The 18832-nt window shown below is 40.0% G+C and overlaps 1 protein-coding gene across 1 annotated transcript in view; it reads left to right on the forward strand.

The window, feature by feature from the left end:
• The window catches only part of LOC308393480 (uncharacterized protein), an 86079-nt gene that overhangs the window by 8359 nt on the left and 58888 nt on the right, over positions 1-18832 (forward strand). Inside the window, exons 2-3 of the mRNA XM_080877270.1 lie at positions 234-355; positions 4984-5031. Coding sequence (XP_080733396.1) covers positions 234-355; positions 4984-5031 — 170 coding nt within the window. The remainder of the gene's footprint in view (positions 1-233; positions 356-4983; positions 5032-18832) is intronic.

Consider the following 18832-nt stretch of genomic DNA (forward strand, 5'->3'; position numbering starts at 1 on the left):
AATAATGAAAAAGCATCATAAGCCCACATTCCCTTCTCTGCGTTCCCACTGGGAATAACATGAATGTCTAATGCTCTGTGGAACCGTACTGTGTGTGTTGAACACTGTAATAGGAAATAAGTATCGCTATACATGGATGAATATTTGATATGAATCTTAACGCGAATCAGGGATTAGCCTTTGATCCAATGTGAAACCATTCATAATCTCCATCTTCTGCTCGTCTTCCACAGAGACATCAGAGTGCTTTATATGCAGGGATGGTGAACTTAAAGCCAGTGACCCGCTGAGGAATTTCTGCGACTGCAAGAATTTACTTGCCCATCACGTGTGTCTGTCCACATGGATCCAGAGGGTAAGACAGACTTTCCATGTAGGGAACTGTGATATTTTTGAATTGCCATCAGCTGTTTGTTAAAGTGTAAGCGGTGAAACGTCTGTGCTGGTTTTCCAAAATTGACTAAATGTATTTGCCGTCTCGCCTTATTGAGACAAAACATTGCTTGCCTAATGAGCTACCTTTCAAATAGAAATACCAATTAGTTTTAATGAGGGTTGCTAACAATGGTGACGCGTCATCGTTATACAGTTGAAACACGGAGGCCAAGACAGTGAGAAGTACCTCTTAATGGACTGGCTGAAATCCAGGAAGCTATCAAGTGCCCAGCACAGGTCACCTACCACAGAGGAGCTCATTAACATCTGTAGTCCTTCTTGAACCAGCAGTTGTACTAACACATTGGTCGGGGAGCCGGTGTTTTTGGACTGCACCTCCCAAAAGCTCACTTTACACTCTTCTCAGTTGATAAAATCTAAGGTTCCGTAGGTGGCATACATTTCTCTTTCTGTTCAGTCATGGAGCTTCTTTCTGCTCATGCTAATTACTCTTCCACCATTAATTCCCAACAAACTGCTGCTGCTGTCGCTGCCAGAAATTGGATTGCCAGAATGTATAATTACCGCTGTGTACCAAGTATTTTCCCAGAAATAAAAGATAAAAGCTAAAAAGCGAGTGAAGAGGTGTGTTGATGTGAAAATGTAAATTCAGCAGCGGACTTTAACACCTCAGCTGCAGTCTTTCACAGAAGTAAAAAACCTTCTCTGTATGCAAATGAGTTTTTATGTCACAGGACATGAAAGTGCACTTTACGAGCTTGTTACTTTGCTTGGACAGATGCACTGATGCGCTGTTCAGTTTTACATAATGTGATCACTGTACAACTGCCTTAAAGGGCGTCATACAGCAGTAATCACAATATGACTCTAAAAGTACTGGTTGTTAGCTCTGAGAATCGTAGCAGACGGCACTGTGAAAGTTAAAGCTCTAATTTAATGTTTGAAGTGAAAAACAGATTGAATGGCTATGTGTTGTGTGTAATGACTCTCTCTTAGGCTAGGAGCTGTGGTTTTATAATGTAGCATTTTTAGCACTTCCATTTAGCTGTCTTACCAACCTTGTAGCAGCAGGTAGCTCTGATAAACCCCCTGAACGTCACCAACATGCAGACTGACAGTTTTAGGAAAAAGCTGGTAAATATATTTAAGCATTTAGCAGTTAAAGAGCCACATTTTCCTAAACTGTGGGTGGCAACTAGGGGCTGCTTTTGCTAGTCAGCTAATCAGTTAAACAAAGTATTCTTACTTTATTAAGATGGTATGATGCCACGCACCATTAACAGGGTCTGCAGCCCCCACAGACGGCTTTAATGGGAAGTTGTAAATGAGCGCGGTGGAAAGTAAGCAGACAGCTGTGCAAATCGGTGCAGTGCTGCAGTATTTGGATTTCAAAAGTGAACATAACCATTTGACTGAAACATTCCATAAACTACATCCTGCGCAGGCGTGTGGATGCTAGTCTGCAGTAAGACAAGGCAACTAACAGCTAACGTTAGCCACACAAAATAATCTGATGCACACAAATTGATGAGTGATGCATTTCAGGAAAAAGTATATTTTGTGTAGGGACGACATCACCATGGCAACCATGAGCACAATGATGCGGACCGTTTTTTATAACTAAACTTAAGTTAAATATGTAAGTTTAACCTTGTCATGAAGTTCTGTCACCATTAGGGATGCTCCCAAAAACAACAACAACAAAAAAAAGCAGAAGATAATTTCAATAAATTAGAAAGTCAAACGGTGGAAAAAAATCTTCCTAAAATGTTCCATGTTTTCTGCTTTTTCAAATAAAATCTATTCTCAAGTTGAATAAATACACACACGGACAACTATAAAGACTACACAGTTGCATGGTGGGAAATGTAGTAGGCTTCAGTCTGTGTGGCGTTTACGCCTTCTAGAGAGTTAAATGTGAGGATGTGTCGGCACAAATTTCAACCATCTGATTTCGGATTTGACTGTAGAGCCAAAGAGCAAATAAACTGAAAAGTAATTTCATCTGTGTCACTAATGCACGTTTGGATAGTGCTTGATTCCATTTGAGGTATAAACAAATTCCAGCTGTATATAAATGCATCAAGATCTAATTCTGCATCATAATGTATGCACTTCACAGCATACTGATGCTTGTAGATTAATCAAAGAAAAATGTGCGTAAGCTTGTTGTGTCGTCCACTCCAGAGAGCTTTGGGTCTCTTTGGATACTCCACAAGTGGTAGACAACATGCTACAGCAGACCTTTCATCTGCACCACCCAGCTGTCAGAGTGAAGAGCCTCTTCCATTAAGTGTGTGTCTTCCCACTATACAATTATATACAGACATACACACAGGCTTATGAAACGGGCATGCTACACGCTCTGGGATGAGTGTGTGTGCCGAGTACTTTTAACGTGAGTGTGTGTGTGTGTGTGTGTGAGAGAGAGAGAGAGAGAAGCAGACACAGAGAGAGGGGGGAACATGCATCCATTTAGAGTGCTCAGGGTTGGGAGCCCCTTTCCCTTTTTACGGAACAGAAATCAGCAATTGACCTGTCACTTTTGCTCTGATAGCCATCTCTGGAAAGCAGGTCATGCACATATGTCTAAAGTGCCTCTTAACCGCATTTTATGAAGCCAGAAAATGTAATCCAATAATGATTTGACTTGAGAGAGACAGAGCTAGCCAGCTGGGAGTGATAGCATGCACAGTTACCACTCCTCTAAAAGCAGCTTGTACGGGGAGGGGGAAAAAAAAAAATCCACGTCCTTATTTAATTTCAGCCACAACAGTATCACACAGATGTTGTCACTAAAGAGTGGGCACGCAGAATTCAAACACGGCGAAACACCACTGGCATTCATTTCAGCTGTTGATACATACTTCAGCATGTTTGCAGCAGAGGACTGTCTGAGTGATTATCGTCTCCACTGAGGCAAAACATACGCTATCTTTTTTTAGGGCTGCCTCATTTGGCTCCCTCCCCCTTCTCCTCCTCCTCCTCCTCTTCACTCAGGTTCCTAAAGACAAATAGCATGGCACAGAACTAATTAGTAACCAGGAACTAGTTAGGAGATGCCCTTTGAAAAACATGTCCTGAGGCAGGATTTAAATATAGGGACAGAGTCAGTGACTGAGTGTGCCTGGGAGATCCCGGCCTCCAGGCACGGCAGCACTTTGACCTCTGACCCTCATTATAGGGAGTGCATTCCTAGAGGGGTGAAACCCCTCAAAGCACGAAGTACAAGGGCATGAGTAGACTGTATAGCACCAGCTGAGTGTGGACTGGTGTGAGCACTGCCTGCCCACTCACTGACAGCTTGAGTACTTGACTAGGATCTCTACAGATAAATTCTTATTTTTTTTATCCATCTGGTTTCATTATATTGAGGTTAATCAGAAAAAAAATGCTCTTTAGAATTTGTAATTCCAACCGTTTGAAAAAACGCAGAGGAAAAAAGAAGTCACGCTGAAGAGTTAAATATAGAACCAATTCAATGGAGAATGTGTGAAGTGATGAAAAACATAATGAGATGTGCAGAAAATGAGTTTAGTTTCTGACGTACGTTAGATATGTTTCTCATTTGTGATAAATTTGTTTGGGTGCATGACTATGTCTCCTTTTAATTGCGAGTTAAGCGTCTAACCCTCTTCTCTCCCTTTCACTCTCATTGGCTGACATCTCTGCAAACAGACCTGGTTTACATTCATCAAACCAACACTTGCAGCAATCAGGCCACAGTGCCAGGGGCAATGGTCCTCTTTATAAAATCACATTGCCTAATAGCAGTGTTCTATAATTATATGCCATTAACATCTATCAAAATGTGCTCCTGCATGCCATGCATGTTAGTGGTTTGTGTACGCACAAATGCTTTTCTTGTTATTAGCGTGTTTAGCGAGCGAGCACCAGCTTAAAGATTGTTAAACATGTTACTGGATGCATGCTTCTGTCATATGAAGTGATGCATTTAGTCTAAGCGTTAAATACGCGCACGTGTTCATGCTATTTATTGTAGTTAGAGGAGGCCTCGTGTGCAAACCAGCCAAAAAAAAACACAATCAGTAAAACAACAAGAGTGCGGTGTCTGAAATATTGCTTTCGGTTTGATGTGTTTTTTGAGTTTTGTGAAATATTGATGTTTCATATTTTGTTGTTTTGTCAAAGGTTGTTTTCTGATCCTTTGTGTTTTTAATGCATTTTTTGAATTGTGTTCTCTCCTTTGTCCTTGTGTCTTGTGAAATGCTTTTGTTAGTGTTATTTTTACGATTTGTGGTTTTTTTTTTTTATACAGTGTTGGTTTTCTGTATGATTTTTTTTGGCTAATGCTTATTTAAAAAAAAAAAAGAAGTTGTGTTTTTGCTCCTCAAGGCCACCATACTATAAAGGCTTTTAAGCAATTTAATTAAATTAGCATTGTTATGCATAGTGCACCTTTGGGTTTAAAATAGTGCACCATTTCCCCAACAAACTTAATTAGTTTATTGATCAAAACAACAAACAAATGATTCGTTGTTCATGCGTGTCATTCAGGAACTTTGGAGCCGCTGTTTTCACGGCTCATTGTCACTAAATTACTTTTAAATATCCTTTTCCTTACAGGGATGTGGGAGTGAAGACAGAGCGCGATGCATCATCTGCAAGGCCAAGGTAAGTGTATCGACGAGCATGTGTGTTTTGAAAAGGGGGCCGTGATATCAAATTCAGTGAGATATCTGGTTATGTCTCATTCTTTTAATCTTTACTGTGTGAAATGTAGATGGTGCACATTTAAACAAACCCCAGTTAAGCCATTAAACAGTGTCTGCATCTCACAAGCAGATTTAAAGAGAGCAGATCTATAATACTAATGAGCAATCAGGTCTTTGTTTTGCTCTGTGATTTAGCTGATTTGCCAGCAGTTGTGTTGCTTATGAGCTGTAAGCTGTCTTTTATTCCTTATTATTGCAGCCGAACACTCGCTGCGGAAAAGGAGGGCGAAACATTATAATATTTGGCAGAGGATACAAGCCATGTAATGACAAAATCTGTATTCATTTCGTGAGCAGAAATTAATCATGCTTTCCTGTGTTACATTCCTAATGCAAATTTTCTGTCAACACATTGTGTCTCGTGTTTGTGAGTTTATTCGTTTGAAACGGCGGAGCTGATGTGTCATCACAGATGGGCCTGCATGCTGGAGAAGGTGGCCGCATTACTAACCATCTCAGATTAGGAAGTATGCCGTTGATGTGTTGTATGTATTCATGCTTGTGTCGTGGGTCAAAGCATCACAAGCTGGCTCTTGAGTGTTTTATTCATTGTTTGCTCTCCAGTGTCGGATTCGCTGTCTGGTCCTGTGTGTACGTATGGGAAGGATCCACTCTGTGGGAGAAAATGTCACAGTAACTTTGACGACGACCTTTCAGGTGTCGAAGATATTTTAAACATGAAATCGTGCGAGTGCACATCCACAGTCTCACTCTGAGCAAATTAAATGAAACATTTAGCTTGGGGTGGAAGTCTCGAGTGTGTGTCGTTGCCACTGTGGGGCTAAAAAAACAGTGAGATGTTGTTTTTTGGCAGCGGGGTGATGAGTATGTTTTTAAGGTCTTTTCATGGGTTTCACGTAAAAGAAGATGATAATCTAATAAGGCTGGTTTAAGAATTGTGTTCTTATTTCTTTTGTTTTTCTCCTTAAAAATGAGCATTTCTTGCTTCTGAACGAGGAATTCTCATTGAAGCATTTTCGAGCTGAGATTGTATATGAAGATGGTCGATGTCGACGGGCTGTCACCCTACTCTGGTAAAGCGATTTCTAACAAACTGCAGTTGTGGTATTGAGGTCCTATTTTTGCTGGAAAGTCCCTTGAATGAAGAACTCTTAGAGTAACTGCTAATGTTTCTGATTTTAGGTGTTGTGCTCCTGACTCACCAGCTAAAGCAAAATTATCTTGTCAGTTCAGCTGGCCTTCAAAAGTCAAACTAACTTTCTAAACAGAAGAAAAAAGAAAAGAAGAAAAAAGCAAAATCCCTCAGAGTCTCAGTTAGTGCAGTTTGCTGCAGAGCAACTTTCTTGGAGGTTGGAGAGAGGTGACAAATCACAAGGTGCCAAAAAAGGAGCCGTCCTTTATGTTCTTATGTCTAATTTCAAAGGTCTGCAGATGCCTCCAGGTGTACTTCATTCAATCAGCAATGTTGCAGTTTTTGGCATCAAATAACTAATCAAACACAAGACTGACTTGAGGAAAATGAACATTAGAACAAACATAAAAGTACTCAGTATCACAGAAACCATATTTGTCCCAATGCCTTTTAGCTTTCAAAGGGTCGAATTCTGCCATTTTTTTTTTTTTTACAAAAGGTGTCCTCTGTCATCAGCAGTATTACATGCCGGGAGCAAACTGTACACTTTTTGCAGTGTGTATTTGGAGATTGGCAAGGTGGCAGTGCCATAAATTCTATGACTATTAACCAGGCAATGGCTGTTTAAGTCCCATTTGGGAGCTCTGCGTTTTTCACTCACTGTTTACTCTGACTTTCACTCCCTGGTCAAAGAAACACGGCACTTAAAGACCAAGTGTCCTTATTTTCCGACTTGTCAGTGTTGCTGTGGCACCAACAACAGGGGAACTTCTCCTTTCTGACCTATTTAAACATGCTGATTCATACACTTTCAATTACATTTTCATTTCAGTTTATCCTTTAGCACAAATCCTGCTGCTCTGTTGTCCTACAGATATAATCATGCACCTGACTGTGGGGCTGTGAGTTACCGATTTGCTGTATAAAATGAAGTCGCCATGATATATAAAGAGAAGTTATGGAAGCACTACTGCGAGCTGTCACACTACCCTGCAGACTATCACCTGACTGTAATAATGTAATCCAGTGTTGAGGCCATTTTCATTACTTTCCTTCTTCCCTGACAGTATCTGGCTGCAGGCAAACGCATTTTTTTAGGTGTTACAACCATCCCTCCCCTTCTTTTAGCTACGAGGGGACATTTCTCGCACTTCTGCAGCATCTCCAACTGACTGTTGCATTTGTCCTCGCCTATTGTACCGATGGCATCATTGTCAATTATTAATGCCGAGGAGTAAGTGTCTGAGAGACATCCCACTGAGAGACCAAACAGCCACGAACAGGGGTTAGTGGCAGGGCCAGGGAGTGCTGCGAGTGGCAGCTGCACCATTTAGAGAGTGATTGTTGGGAAGCTCCTACTATATATTGATATGAACTCTGCTACAGTAAGTTAATGCATCAGTATAATAACATTTTAATGTCTGCAGTGGCATGGGCATTTAATATTTGTCCACAGAGAGATGTATATGTAGATCTGCAATGACTCTAATGATGGTGATAATCATTTTGTCCTGCGCAGCTATCGCTCTATAATGCATTACTGCAATCACCCTTGGTTAACATTAAGAGGCTTTAGCCATTACGACTTTGAGCGAGCAGTGCTCATCATAGTCTCCGATTCAATGCGCCAGCCATTTCATTTTGCATCTTTATTTTTATTCTTCAAGCTTCTTTTTCCTGTATGTTGTTTTCCCCTTATTGCAACGGGGTCTCAAATGTGGGCCATTTGTATGAGTTATGCTAATTTGTTGGGGCAATGAATGCATTAATTTCATTAGCACATGGCCTCAAAGCAATGATTACCAGAGTAGGTGTGTCAGAAGCAATCATGTTAAAATTTGCCAGTTAATTATTAAGATTTTGTTCTGAGGGACCTGAATTTGACATGAGTCGCCGAGGGAAAAAAAAAAGAGAGGAGAAAGTTAATGCATTCCAGTGGCCGAGGCTAGCTGCTTGTTGTTGAACACAGTGGGGGTGTCTGCGACATTGTGGGCCTACTGGCACGATTTTTTGCATGTTGACAGCTCACATTCTGGACTAATTACCACAAATAGCAGAGGGTTAGCTGGTGCTTGGTCAATCCAGGAGGGTGTAATTTTAAAGAAAAGGAGGTCCGGTAGTTCCAGGCCGTCTAATGGCCCCTGCTCCGTCAGATTGCAGTCCAGTGTAGATGATATTGGTCATGACTTGTGATGAACAGATTCACAGCTCACTTCGTTGGTCCTAAATTGGATCAGGAATATATATTTGCAGCTTCACTGTGGCAGTAGTGATCTGTTGGGGTGTTACAAGGCTTTGTAACAGTAAAGTATAACAGCTTTATTACAGCATGTGAATAATACAGGGTAACAAAGGCAAATAATATTTCTGTGTATGTGGATGCCTTAAATCAGTAGTATGAAGCTTCTTAATAGCTTTGATTGTGTTGATTATAACAGGAATGATTTTAATTCATTGCATGGATCCAATATAACTGTTTGATATCTTTATTTATATTTTATGTCTATCAATTTTATTTAAATATGATGCATGTGTTTGAAATATCTGTCAAATTATTTGCTGCTTAAACATATGAATACCCCAGAAAACAAGAAATAAAGATACAGAACATGCTTTGTGAGATGCTGTGGCTTTATACTTGGAACAAGAGTTGGGTTTTTCCATGGCAACTAATGCACAGTACATGATGACAAGGATTGGACCATTTAGAAAAGTGGTTTTAAGTCATTCAACAAACACTGGAGTCTCTTGCTGAATGCTCTCTGAGGCCACGATGCCACATAAATGCAGGGTGACTCAGAGGTTTTAAAAATGCACGAGGTATACAGTGCATATTAATCAAATATGTGCACGCTAATAACTTAAGGAATCCTCTTCGAAACTTAAAATGCCACATTTTTTATGTCCAGCAGTTTTTGGACGCTTATCTCGATCTGGGTCACGGAGGCAGCAGTCAAAAGCTAAATTTATGGTCCTGCAAATGCGTCCGTCTGCATACACGTTGCCATTTGGACAGCTCCAGCGCAGTCCTCCAAAATCCGAGCTGCACAGTGCTGGATGTGGATGACCTACGCGTCGGTCAAATGCTTATTGGTTGACAAGTGGTTTGGAATAAGGAAGGGAGCAACAGAGTTCACCAGGAATGGGAGAAATGCAAAACATAATCAAATATTTTTACACCATGAAAATCACAGACAGTGAATGCAGTGAATACTTTTTATTGTTTTAGCACTCAGTGTGACTTCAGCTCTTTGTATGCTATAACTTCACTCTATTCCACGGCGGACTGATGGACCAACAGCACAAACTAGAGTATCATATTTACTGCATATTTTGTCCACTCCATTGACAGCAAACACTCTCTGCAGTTGGACTGCGTCTGCACTAACCCCGCTCAAGCATAAATCAGCAGAAACCCCGCCCACCTCCTCCAGCTCTTCTGGTGGTGTAGATGTTCCCTAGCCACCCAAGAGACATAATTTTTCTATCGTGCCTCCTCCCTGTTCATTCAGGGAAACGCCTCACCTGCCCAGGAGGGAACCTGTTCAGATGCTTGAACCACCTCAACTGCCTCCTTTCGATGTGGAGGAGCAGCTATTTACGCTCCTCTCTAAGGAAGAGCCCAGGCGCCCTTCGGAGGAAGCTTGCTTCCATCGCCTGTCCCAGATTGACTATCATATCCCGCTTTTCACTACAACTCATTAGTAGCATAAGTTTAAATGGACATTAATTTTTTTTGTGGGAAAAAGGTTTTGTTTTCCAAAACAGGGCTAAATCAGCATGAACATTGTGGGACTTAAGAAATGTTGTGAAATTAGATTCTCCAGCAACATTTCTAGTATATAGAGCAATTTTGTCATATACTGAGCTTGTGTCCTTCATAAAATTAGATTTTTCCATTGCTTTAACAGTAATTATCATCAACCAAGGACAGGCCAAACTATAACCTGCTAAGCTCTAAGCTGTAGCAGATTGTAGAGAGCTCCTCCAGCCATACTAAATTTTCTAGTTTGGTTTTTACACCCTGATATAAAAAAGCTGCTCTGCTGTGGTTGTCCTTCATTTATATATGAAATAATGACTTCAGTGTAAATACATTTTTACGTTCCCTCTGTGTATAATGCTGACATTACACATTTCTCTGCTTCTGCTTCTTTGTCATTATCTATGCTTTTCACATGTGCAAAGGTGGGTAATGGTAGCACTCAGTTTGAATCATGTACAGGAGCCTATTGTGTGATTGGTGTTTTGTTTGAAATTAATCCTGATTACGATAAAATGAAATTCCTAATTCAGAAGTGAGCCTAAACAGAGCAGCTCTCTAACCTGAGAGCCTCAAATCTTCCAGCACCACTCTGCACTTTTAGCGAACCTTCCCCGCCTCTTGTCTCTCAAGTGTCTCCTTAAAGGTGCTAGCATTTATGCTCCCACCCTCCCCCTCTGGGGGGGAAAAAAGTTAATCATCACTTGATTTTATATGGAAAGCAGATTATCCTTTGATTTTGATGAATGCAGCAGCTGCCAGACACTTCATTTGACTAAAAGCAGGACATTGTGCCGAGGCCTCTCGTATGTCACTAAGCCTCTGTCAGGACAGCACTGTGACAGGAGATGACACATGAAAGGAATTCCTCCTTGTGGCTCTCCCAGGACAATGGAGTATGGCCTTGAGGTAAAACGCATGCGCATGTGAACACACACACACACACACACACACACACACACACACACACACACACACACACACACACACACACACACACACACACACACACACCATGCTTAGCTGCCAAGAATAAGCACACAGCAGCATTTCTTTGTAAATCTCTTCAGACACTTTCTTTTTTCTTTAATTTTGATAATTGCTTTAATAAGTATGGATTGGAATGTAGTTCAGTTCATAAATCTATTTAACCTTCAAGTGACCAATTGGAGTCATTTAAGACCCCACCCTTGTATTCATGCGCACAGTTACGATTTCTTAATCATAAAAATCTTTCCAACCGTGAATTCGCCAATGTATTTTTCCTGCAGCTTTTCATAGCTTTTCACTGGAACTGGCCCTTTGGTGTAGCAATGATAATGGAAAGCTGTGTGGAAATATACTGGGTTTTTAAAAAAACATTATAGGGTTTGATTTCATTGTAATTTTCCACTTGTAGTCAGTACATTGTACTAAACCAAAAGTAGCAAGACTTACTGCCGTTAAGGGTTTCTCCACAAAATATTTAAAGATTACTACAAACCAGATGTCCCACTACGACTTCATTGATCAACATATTAGAGTCTGTAAAACCTGTTCACAGAAACATATCTTACATTATAAATGAAATTGTTTTTCTTCGATTACTTAACCAAATAAATTGGTTTATTAGAAGTAACAGAAAAGGCAGTCAAAATAAGTGTCATTTTTGTGCCTATTAACTGCTTTGTGCATGAAAAAAACCTAATAATGAGATTACTTACTTTTGGAACATGAATCATAGGTAAAAGAGACCAGAACCATCTTTAAAATACTCGCTGCAGGGTTAAATCTGTGTGCTTCTTATTAATGGCAGCAAAAACAGGTCAAAACAAATAATTTTAAAAAGTGTTTTAATCAAAACCATAAACCTTCAGCAGGGTATTCACAAAAACATGTTTAAAGCCTGTCATATAGTAGGTTTTGAGGACTGTGGCTACTTTTCCTATTTATGGTAAATTTGAATAGACAGAATTTTGATGTAAAGTTGCAGATTTAGTTCATATATGAAATTTTTATAATCATTGTGCCAAGTAAATTGCTCCTGATAACATCAATACAGCAGATCAAACAGATATTCAACTAACATGAGATCATGTTTTTAGACATTCCCAGTCCAGTCAGCAGGTTAACAGCTGGTTAACCATGCTGACAGGTGACCTGCTAGTCAGCCTCAGATTGGCCTGCACTGCAGCCTGACATACACATCTCTATAAATGTATAGATGCTTATTGCTGCAATGGAAACTATTATTGGTCCGCTTGGAACCAATATGCTATATACACAAACCATATTGTTCAGCATTTATTAGCTCCATCTCCAGCTGTGTAAAATAAAAGACTTAAAGCGTGACGCAGGCATGGGGAAAAGAGGTGATTATACTGCAGTTCAATGTCAGTGCATTTTACCAATAAAAGCTCAGTGCAGTATCTCAAAAGAAAGTTAAAATAAATAACTGGGCATATTTTATATTGTAATGTGAACAGAAATTTAAAATTACATTTTAAAAAGTTTGATTTTTTTATGTTGTCAATCATATTTGTTAAATGGAAAATCTGAAGCGGTATGTCAGCATTTAAAAATTCTGAATAATCTCTCACACAGAGGCAGCAGTGGGGAATTTTCATTTTTGAGGCTGTAATTACTTTTTCATTTAGTTTTTACTCATTAGCAAATAAAGTGAAGCATTTTGTCACTTCTCGCTCTGAAATGCAACTTGTGTTTCTCATTCTCCCTGGCTGTCAATAACTATTTTCTCCGGATTTGCTCACATGAGGAACAGAGAGGACTTTAAGGTGGACATTTTCAATTTTGTCAATTCATCGCCGAGATCGTTGTTGAGGTTTACGCTTGTATACTAAAGCTACTACAGGTAACAAACTAATAGAGGCTAATACGAGTTTGGAATTTTTTTTGTAGACCCCGTCTGTCGACAGCTACAGCATGTGGTTTGGCAGGATGTAGTTGCAAATGCAATTTAATTCACATCATAGCAGGGTCAGATTCTAACCATTATTCTGAGCAAAGACTGGGACTCTTGGTAATTTTACCCTCCTTATTTAACCTCCGTGCCCTCCTCCTCCTCTCTCCTGCCATCCGTCGCCAAACACAATTCATTTGAGTTCCTGTTCAGGAGGGTGATTCAATTATGTTCTCCTTTAATTGGCTTTCAGGCATCTAAACTGAAACTGATGGGGAATTAATAACAGCTCCACTAGGTCTCCAAACTGTTTGCAACCCTGGAAACATTCTAAGAGCCTGAGTTGGTCCCATTTTCCATGTGTCTGTTTTGGACGTTTGATAATGCAGCTGCAAAAACTTGGTCACAGTTGCTGTGTGGTCCTCGCTCTCGGTATGCACTTTGTCTCTTTGTCAACACCCTAGACGTTTGGTGCAAACTTTGTACCCATAAAAACAAAGCAGATGCCAAAGAAAGCTCAGCGTAAGTATAGTGTATCTTATTTTTCCTCCCTGACCTAAAAGATGCATGTGGTTTGAAAACATTTACTTCTCTCCAAATCAGTCGGTTAGCGACGTGAGATGGAAAAAAAAAAAATCTCTGCATTCCTCTTAAGCCTTCGCTGTACGTTCTCTCCTATTTGTTATTCATTTAAGCACGTGTTGTACACAGCAAACACAAGATGGAAAAGCAGCGATATTTCTGCCTCTCCGTGGGTACGGCTCTCTTTGGAGTCCAAAGAAAGAGAAATCACTCGCAGATGCGTTACTATTTAGGTAGCTAACAAAAGAAGAGTTGTGAAATGGCAGGAAATGATGGCTGCTAAAATGAAGGTTTGAAGTTCACATGTCATTAACGTCCATGAAATCAACTTTTTCCTCTGAATGTACTCTTCCCCCAGAGTCTGCCTTTGTCTTCAAACAGCGCCAAAGCAATCATTATGCTCAGACATAATGCACCATAATGACAGTAATTTCAGTATCAAATTTTCAAATGTTAGGCTTTAATTCATTGTGGTTAAGTAGCTTAGTTGTAATTCACATTTCCTACCCGTCTTAGCAGAGTGCTCAAGGAATGAGACGTCTAAAGCAGGACATGGGAGCACCGCATGAAGGAACATTTTAAAGCCTTCATTCATTTAAATACTGTCTAAAATACATGAGAAAATTCAGTGACATTTGGGAGGCAACAAAAAACATTCTGCAGTCTCTCTGTTTAACTCTGGTATCTAATTTTAACAATTTTAACATAAATCCAGATCTGGAATCATTCCTATCCCGTAATGTCAACATCAGCTTGCAGCTTTCAAATCTTTCATGTAGTTTTCAGTTGGAGCAATTATAGCCTGTGTAAATGTAAAATTAATTGGCGACGCTTTTGATAAAAGATTACACTGAAGTAATTGTCAAAGCAAAAATAGCAAAATATTCAGATTCCTCTGATTCAAATCAACTAGTTTCGTGTTCTCGTTAGATGACTTGAGAAAACAAATTCTTTCATCAGGAATGAAAATCTTTAATTGCAGCACTAATGATTTAGCTCAGGATAAAACTCATTGCTCCCCCTCTGAGGGCTTTCTGACTCTCCTACCTTGTCTGACAGTTCCTGTTGAAGTCTTTAAAAGCACACCGTGTACTTTCATCGTTGATGAAAGGCTGGGAACGTAGGGCTGACTTACATTTTCCTCGCACATGTACAGAAAAACCAGTAACCAATGAGAGGGTGTGTCCAGGTGTGTAGCCAAAATGGCTTGTTAGCACAGAAATTTAATACAGGAATTTCATTTGTCAGATATTAAAATACTTTAAGGCTACATTCACACTGCAGGCGAAAGCGCATCAAATCCAATTTTTTTTGACCCTATGCAACCCATATCCGATCATGTTATGACAGTGTGAACGGCACAAATCCGATATTTTCAAATCCAACCTGGGTCACTTTCGTATGTGGTACTGAATCCGATACATATCCGATGTTTTAGAAAGCGACTGCTGTTTGAACGGTCATGTCGCATTAAATCCGTCTTTTACGTCACTGACACAAGCCAATTATCAGCTCCGGAGAAACGCCCGAGAAGACATTGCGAACGCTTCCTGGCCATCCAGTGTAGATGTCAGTGAAACTGCTGGGAAGACAACGTTGGACAACGTTGAACATTTTATTTGTACTGCATAATCTGCAGATTCTGACAGAAATCTGCAGCTATCCTTTGAAGCACCGCTCCTCTCTAAAACAGCAATAAGGATAATTATTAGTAGTATTGTAGTGTGAACAAGCAGACAAAAAAATCGGATTTGATCAAAAAATCAGAATTGAGCATTAAGACCTGCAGTGTGAACGTAGCCTTAGAGACACAAAGAAGGTTCAAGAAGTCCTGTCATTGACTCTGATGAGTGTAGACCTGCAAGGCTGCTGTTGGCCTTTACAAAATCAAAGTTAAAAGCCTTTCAATTAAGTTTTCATATGAAACAAGCTCTAAATATGTTTATTGCTCTGGCCATCGGAGGAACGATGACCAGAGCGATTCACCGCTGCCATGAACACATTAACCAAACTACTAATATGTCCCAAATCCAACTGCCAATTTCTGTTGGGGCACACTTTTCATTGTGCTGTTTTCTCAGTGAAGCTGACCATTAAATTAGCAAATTACAACAAGAAAAAGGATACAAAAAAAAAACAGTCATGGACTCGACAGCTGATGTAATCTTTAGTACTACCAAATCAGGGCACTGTAGTTGTAGCTGCAATTACTCAGCTTGGCTGCGGATAAAGATACCGAGGACTCGGTCAGATTGCTGTGTCCTGGTTGTGTGTGTGTGTGCGCGCGGGTGTGTTAATCATAAATATAATATAGTAAATATGGCATCAGTTTCCTTTCCTTTGTGTTTTCTTTCAACTTGGAGTCAGACAATATGAGACCATTTGGCGGTGGCCTCATTACTGTGATTTGCTGGCATTAAAAACTCACACATAACACCTCCTTATAACTGAAGCTGACACTTGGGCAGAAGGCCCAAAGCCTATATAAGAGAGAGCAGTTACCTTAGCAACTAAAAGCGATCGAAAGAAAACTGCAGTTAATTGAACTATTTCAGCATTATTTTTGTGCTGCTTTTGACCAGCGCTAACCTTTCACATATGTACTTGTTCATTAACATTTTCCTCACAGCGGACCTTGCTAGTGAGGATCAGTATATTCATTATGAGGGTCCCCACAGCCATTATGCACCGAATCTTTTGGTTCCAAACTGAGCTGTAAATTTTGAGAGAATCTGACACCCCTGCCCGAGGGTTACAGCAGAATGCTAACGAGGCCACGGCGACATTTCCATCACCATACAGTCAGTCGCACCATACATCAGCTCAGCGCCGAACATCTCCCAGAGACGCATGAAGTCAGTGACAATTTCAGACGTAACACTTTATTAGTATCCCTCCCATCTCCGCCGTGTAATGAATGAGGCCATTTAGACAGGATTTACGATATCTTTAAAACTTGATTGCTTAGAATTTGAGAATTATTCATAAGACTAAAGCATCATTTGTCATACAGCGAGTGCTGTTTTGGTGGAAACAAATGGTTTTGTTGTAGTTTTTCAAATGAACTCCTTTTCATGCACTCTTCAAATAAGCCATTTGTATGCATATATGTCCATGTAGAGGCTGTAATTAAAGGGAATGTGGCTCAGGTGACAACTCGCAATCAAGTTTTCTCCGTAATGTGTTGTGCCACTATGGAGCTGAGGTAACGGATACGGATGCAAATGATTAGGAATACACACACGTATTGGATTACACCGCATCTTTTGCTGAAACAAAGAGTTCGCTGTTCACATGCACTCCTATTACTGTACTTTGGAGGTGTCGGGGATGCATAATTCATGTCAGATTTTACTTTGCTTAAAGGTAACCTCTGCTGAACTTCTGATTGAACGATACGCTGAAATAATTAAATTATTCCCCCTTGAGTTTCCTTATTTCCATCACGGGAGGAGTGAGTGAGAGAGAAAGAGAAGTGTCCTCGCCTTGTTACAAAGATTATTGTGTTCACTTCCTGAGGCGGTGTGGCCACGCTTTGTGTGCGATGCCCAGATCCTCTCTCAATTACACAAGGATCCCGAGGCAGAGGGTGGGGACCCAAGCAAAGGACCAGTTATGTCCACACACACTCTTGTTCACTCTCTCTCTCTCTCTCTCAAACACACACGCGCACACACACACACACACACACTGCTATTGCTCGGAGGCATGGCTTACTATAGCCACAGCCAAGAATGAGGCCTCTCAGGATAGATTTACACACAAATAAAACCAGTCTTATCTTGGCCCACATGTGAACGAGAACTGATTACACGGTCTACATTTCAATGCTCAGATTAAATAGAGTCAATTTCCTATGGCCTATTTAAACCAAATCCAACCTGCAAACATAATGAAACCAAATCCAATATTACTGAACTAAGACCTCAAATAAGTTCAACTGTCCACTGAGAAACAGTTGAGAAACATTTCTGGCTGACAATGTGCATAGCAAGCATTGGAAGGTAATGTTAGACACATGGAAATGCAAACCAAAGTGAAAATGATTTAGTCAAATAATGCAGTGGAAGTTGAAATTTAATATAACTCAAAAAGACAGCATTTTTCTTACATAACAGCTCCCATTTGTTAACACGGTAATTACCTTTATTCCAGGCACAGCGTGGTATTGTTTTCCTACTTTCCTTTAATCATTTTCACGCTGTTATCTAACGCACACAGGCTTCAGGTTTTAACAAGTTATGAGTTTATGCATTAAAACATGTTCATGTAGTCATCTTTTTCACATTGATGAGATAATCTTAGTTTAGAAATGTAAAATAAATCTTCATTTGAGTCATTTTATTTCACAAATAATAAAAAAACAAGAATCTTGGTACCTGTCCAAAGCATCTGTGTCCACAGCTTCCGATCCGAAGCAGTCAGGAATCCTACAAAAAAGAAAACTCACCTGACTAGATTTAAAATACAAGTACCAGCATTTAATTGTTTATCCAAACAGCTGCATTTTTTAAAGGACGTTTAACTTTAGCTGTCAGGTAATTGCTAAAATGAAGTCTAAGTCCTTTATGTCACATGTCTTCATTTCTCTGCATTTTATTTCCTCTCCTCTTGACAGCCCTGATCTAATTACATGTGCGATAGAATGTGTTTTAATTGTTTCCTGGACTAATCAAAGACTGCTTGGTTAAAAGTACTCATCCACAGAGTGAGCACACTACTGATAAGTTATCTACAAGGTAAAATCAGAAAAAGTTCTGAGATGGAACATCTCTGGCAGCGGTAGCTTATGTTTCACAACTCAGCATGATATTGCGCAAGGAACATCAGGAGTTGTGTTACAAGCATTTTTGTGCACATTTACAGCCCAGGGATGATCCAACCTTCATAGCAAAGAGTTTGGAGTCCAAACGGCAAACTTTTTGCCATAGAAGAGCTGGCTGCACCGCAACAGCTGTTGCTGTCCACCACTCGCCTAAATTTGGTTTCCTGTGGCTTTGTGTTCTTCCCCCAAAAGCTCAAGGGCTTCCACGTTGTCACCACGGAGGAAGTCCAGAGCCTTAGATGGCCCTTGATGCTCATACTGAACAGAACTTTCTAACCACAGCAGGAAGGCTGGGAGCTTTGCTACTGCATGGAAGTGGGTGAAGGTGAAATTTAAACTAGGCTAAGACTTTGTCTCTTATTACAACATTTGCACTGTAGCTTTTTCCATGTTTATAATTTTATATTAAACAATTAGCAATTAGTTGACATCTGCCAAATGACTTTAATGAGCTTTATCTTGTTATTTTAATGATATACAAAAAAAGCTCACGTAGAATAAAATACATACTGATAACTTTACTGGAAGAATCCATGTG

This window comes from Rhamphochromis sp. 'chilingali' (genome assembly GCF_963969265.1).
Source record: "Rhamphochromis sp. 'chilingali' genome assembly, chromosome: 3".
Taxonomy (NCBI): Eukaryota; Metazoa; Chordata; class Actinopteri; order Cichliformes; family Cichlidae; genus Rhamphochromis; species Rhamphochromis sp. 'chilingali'.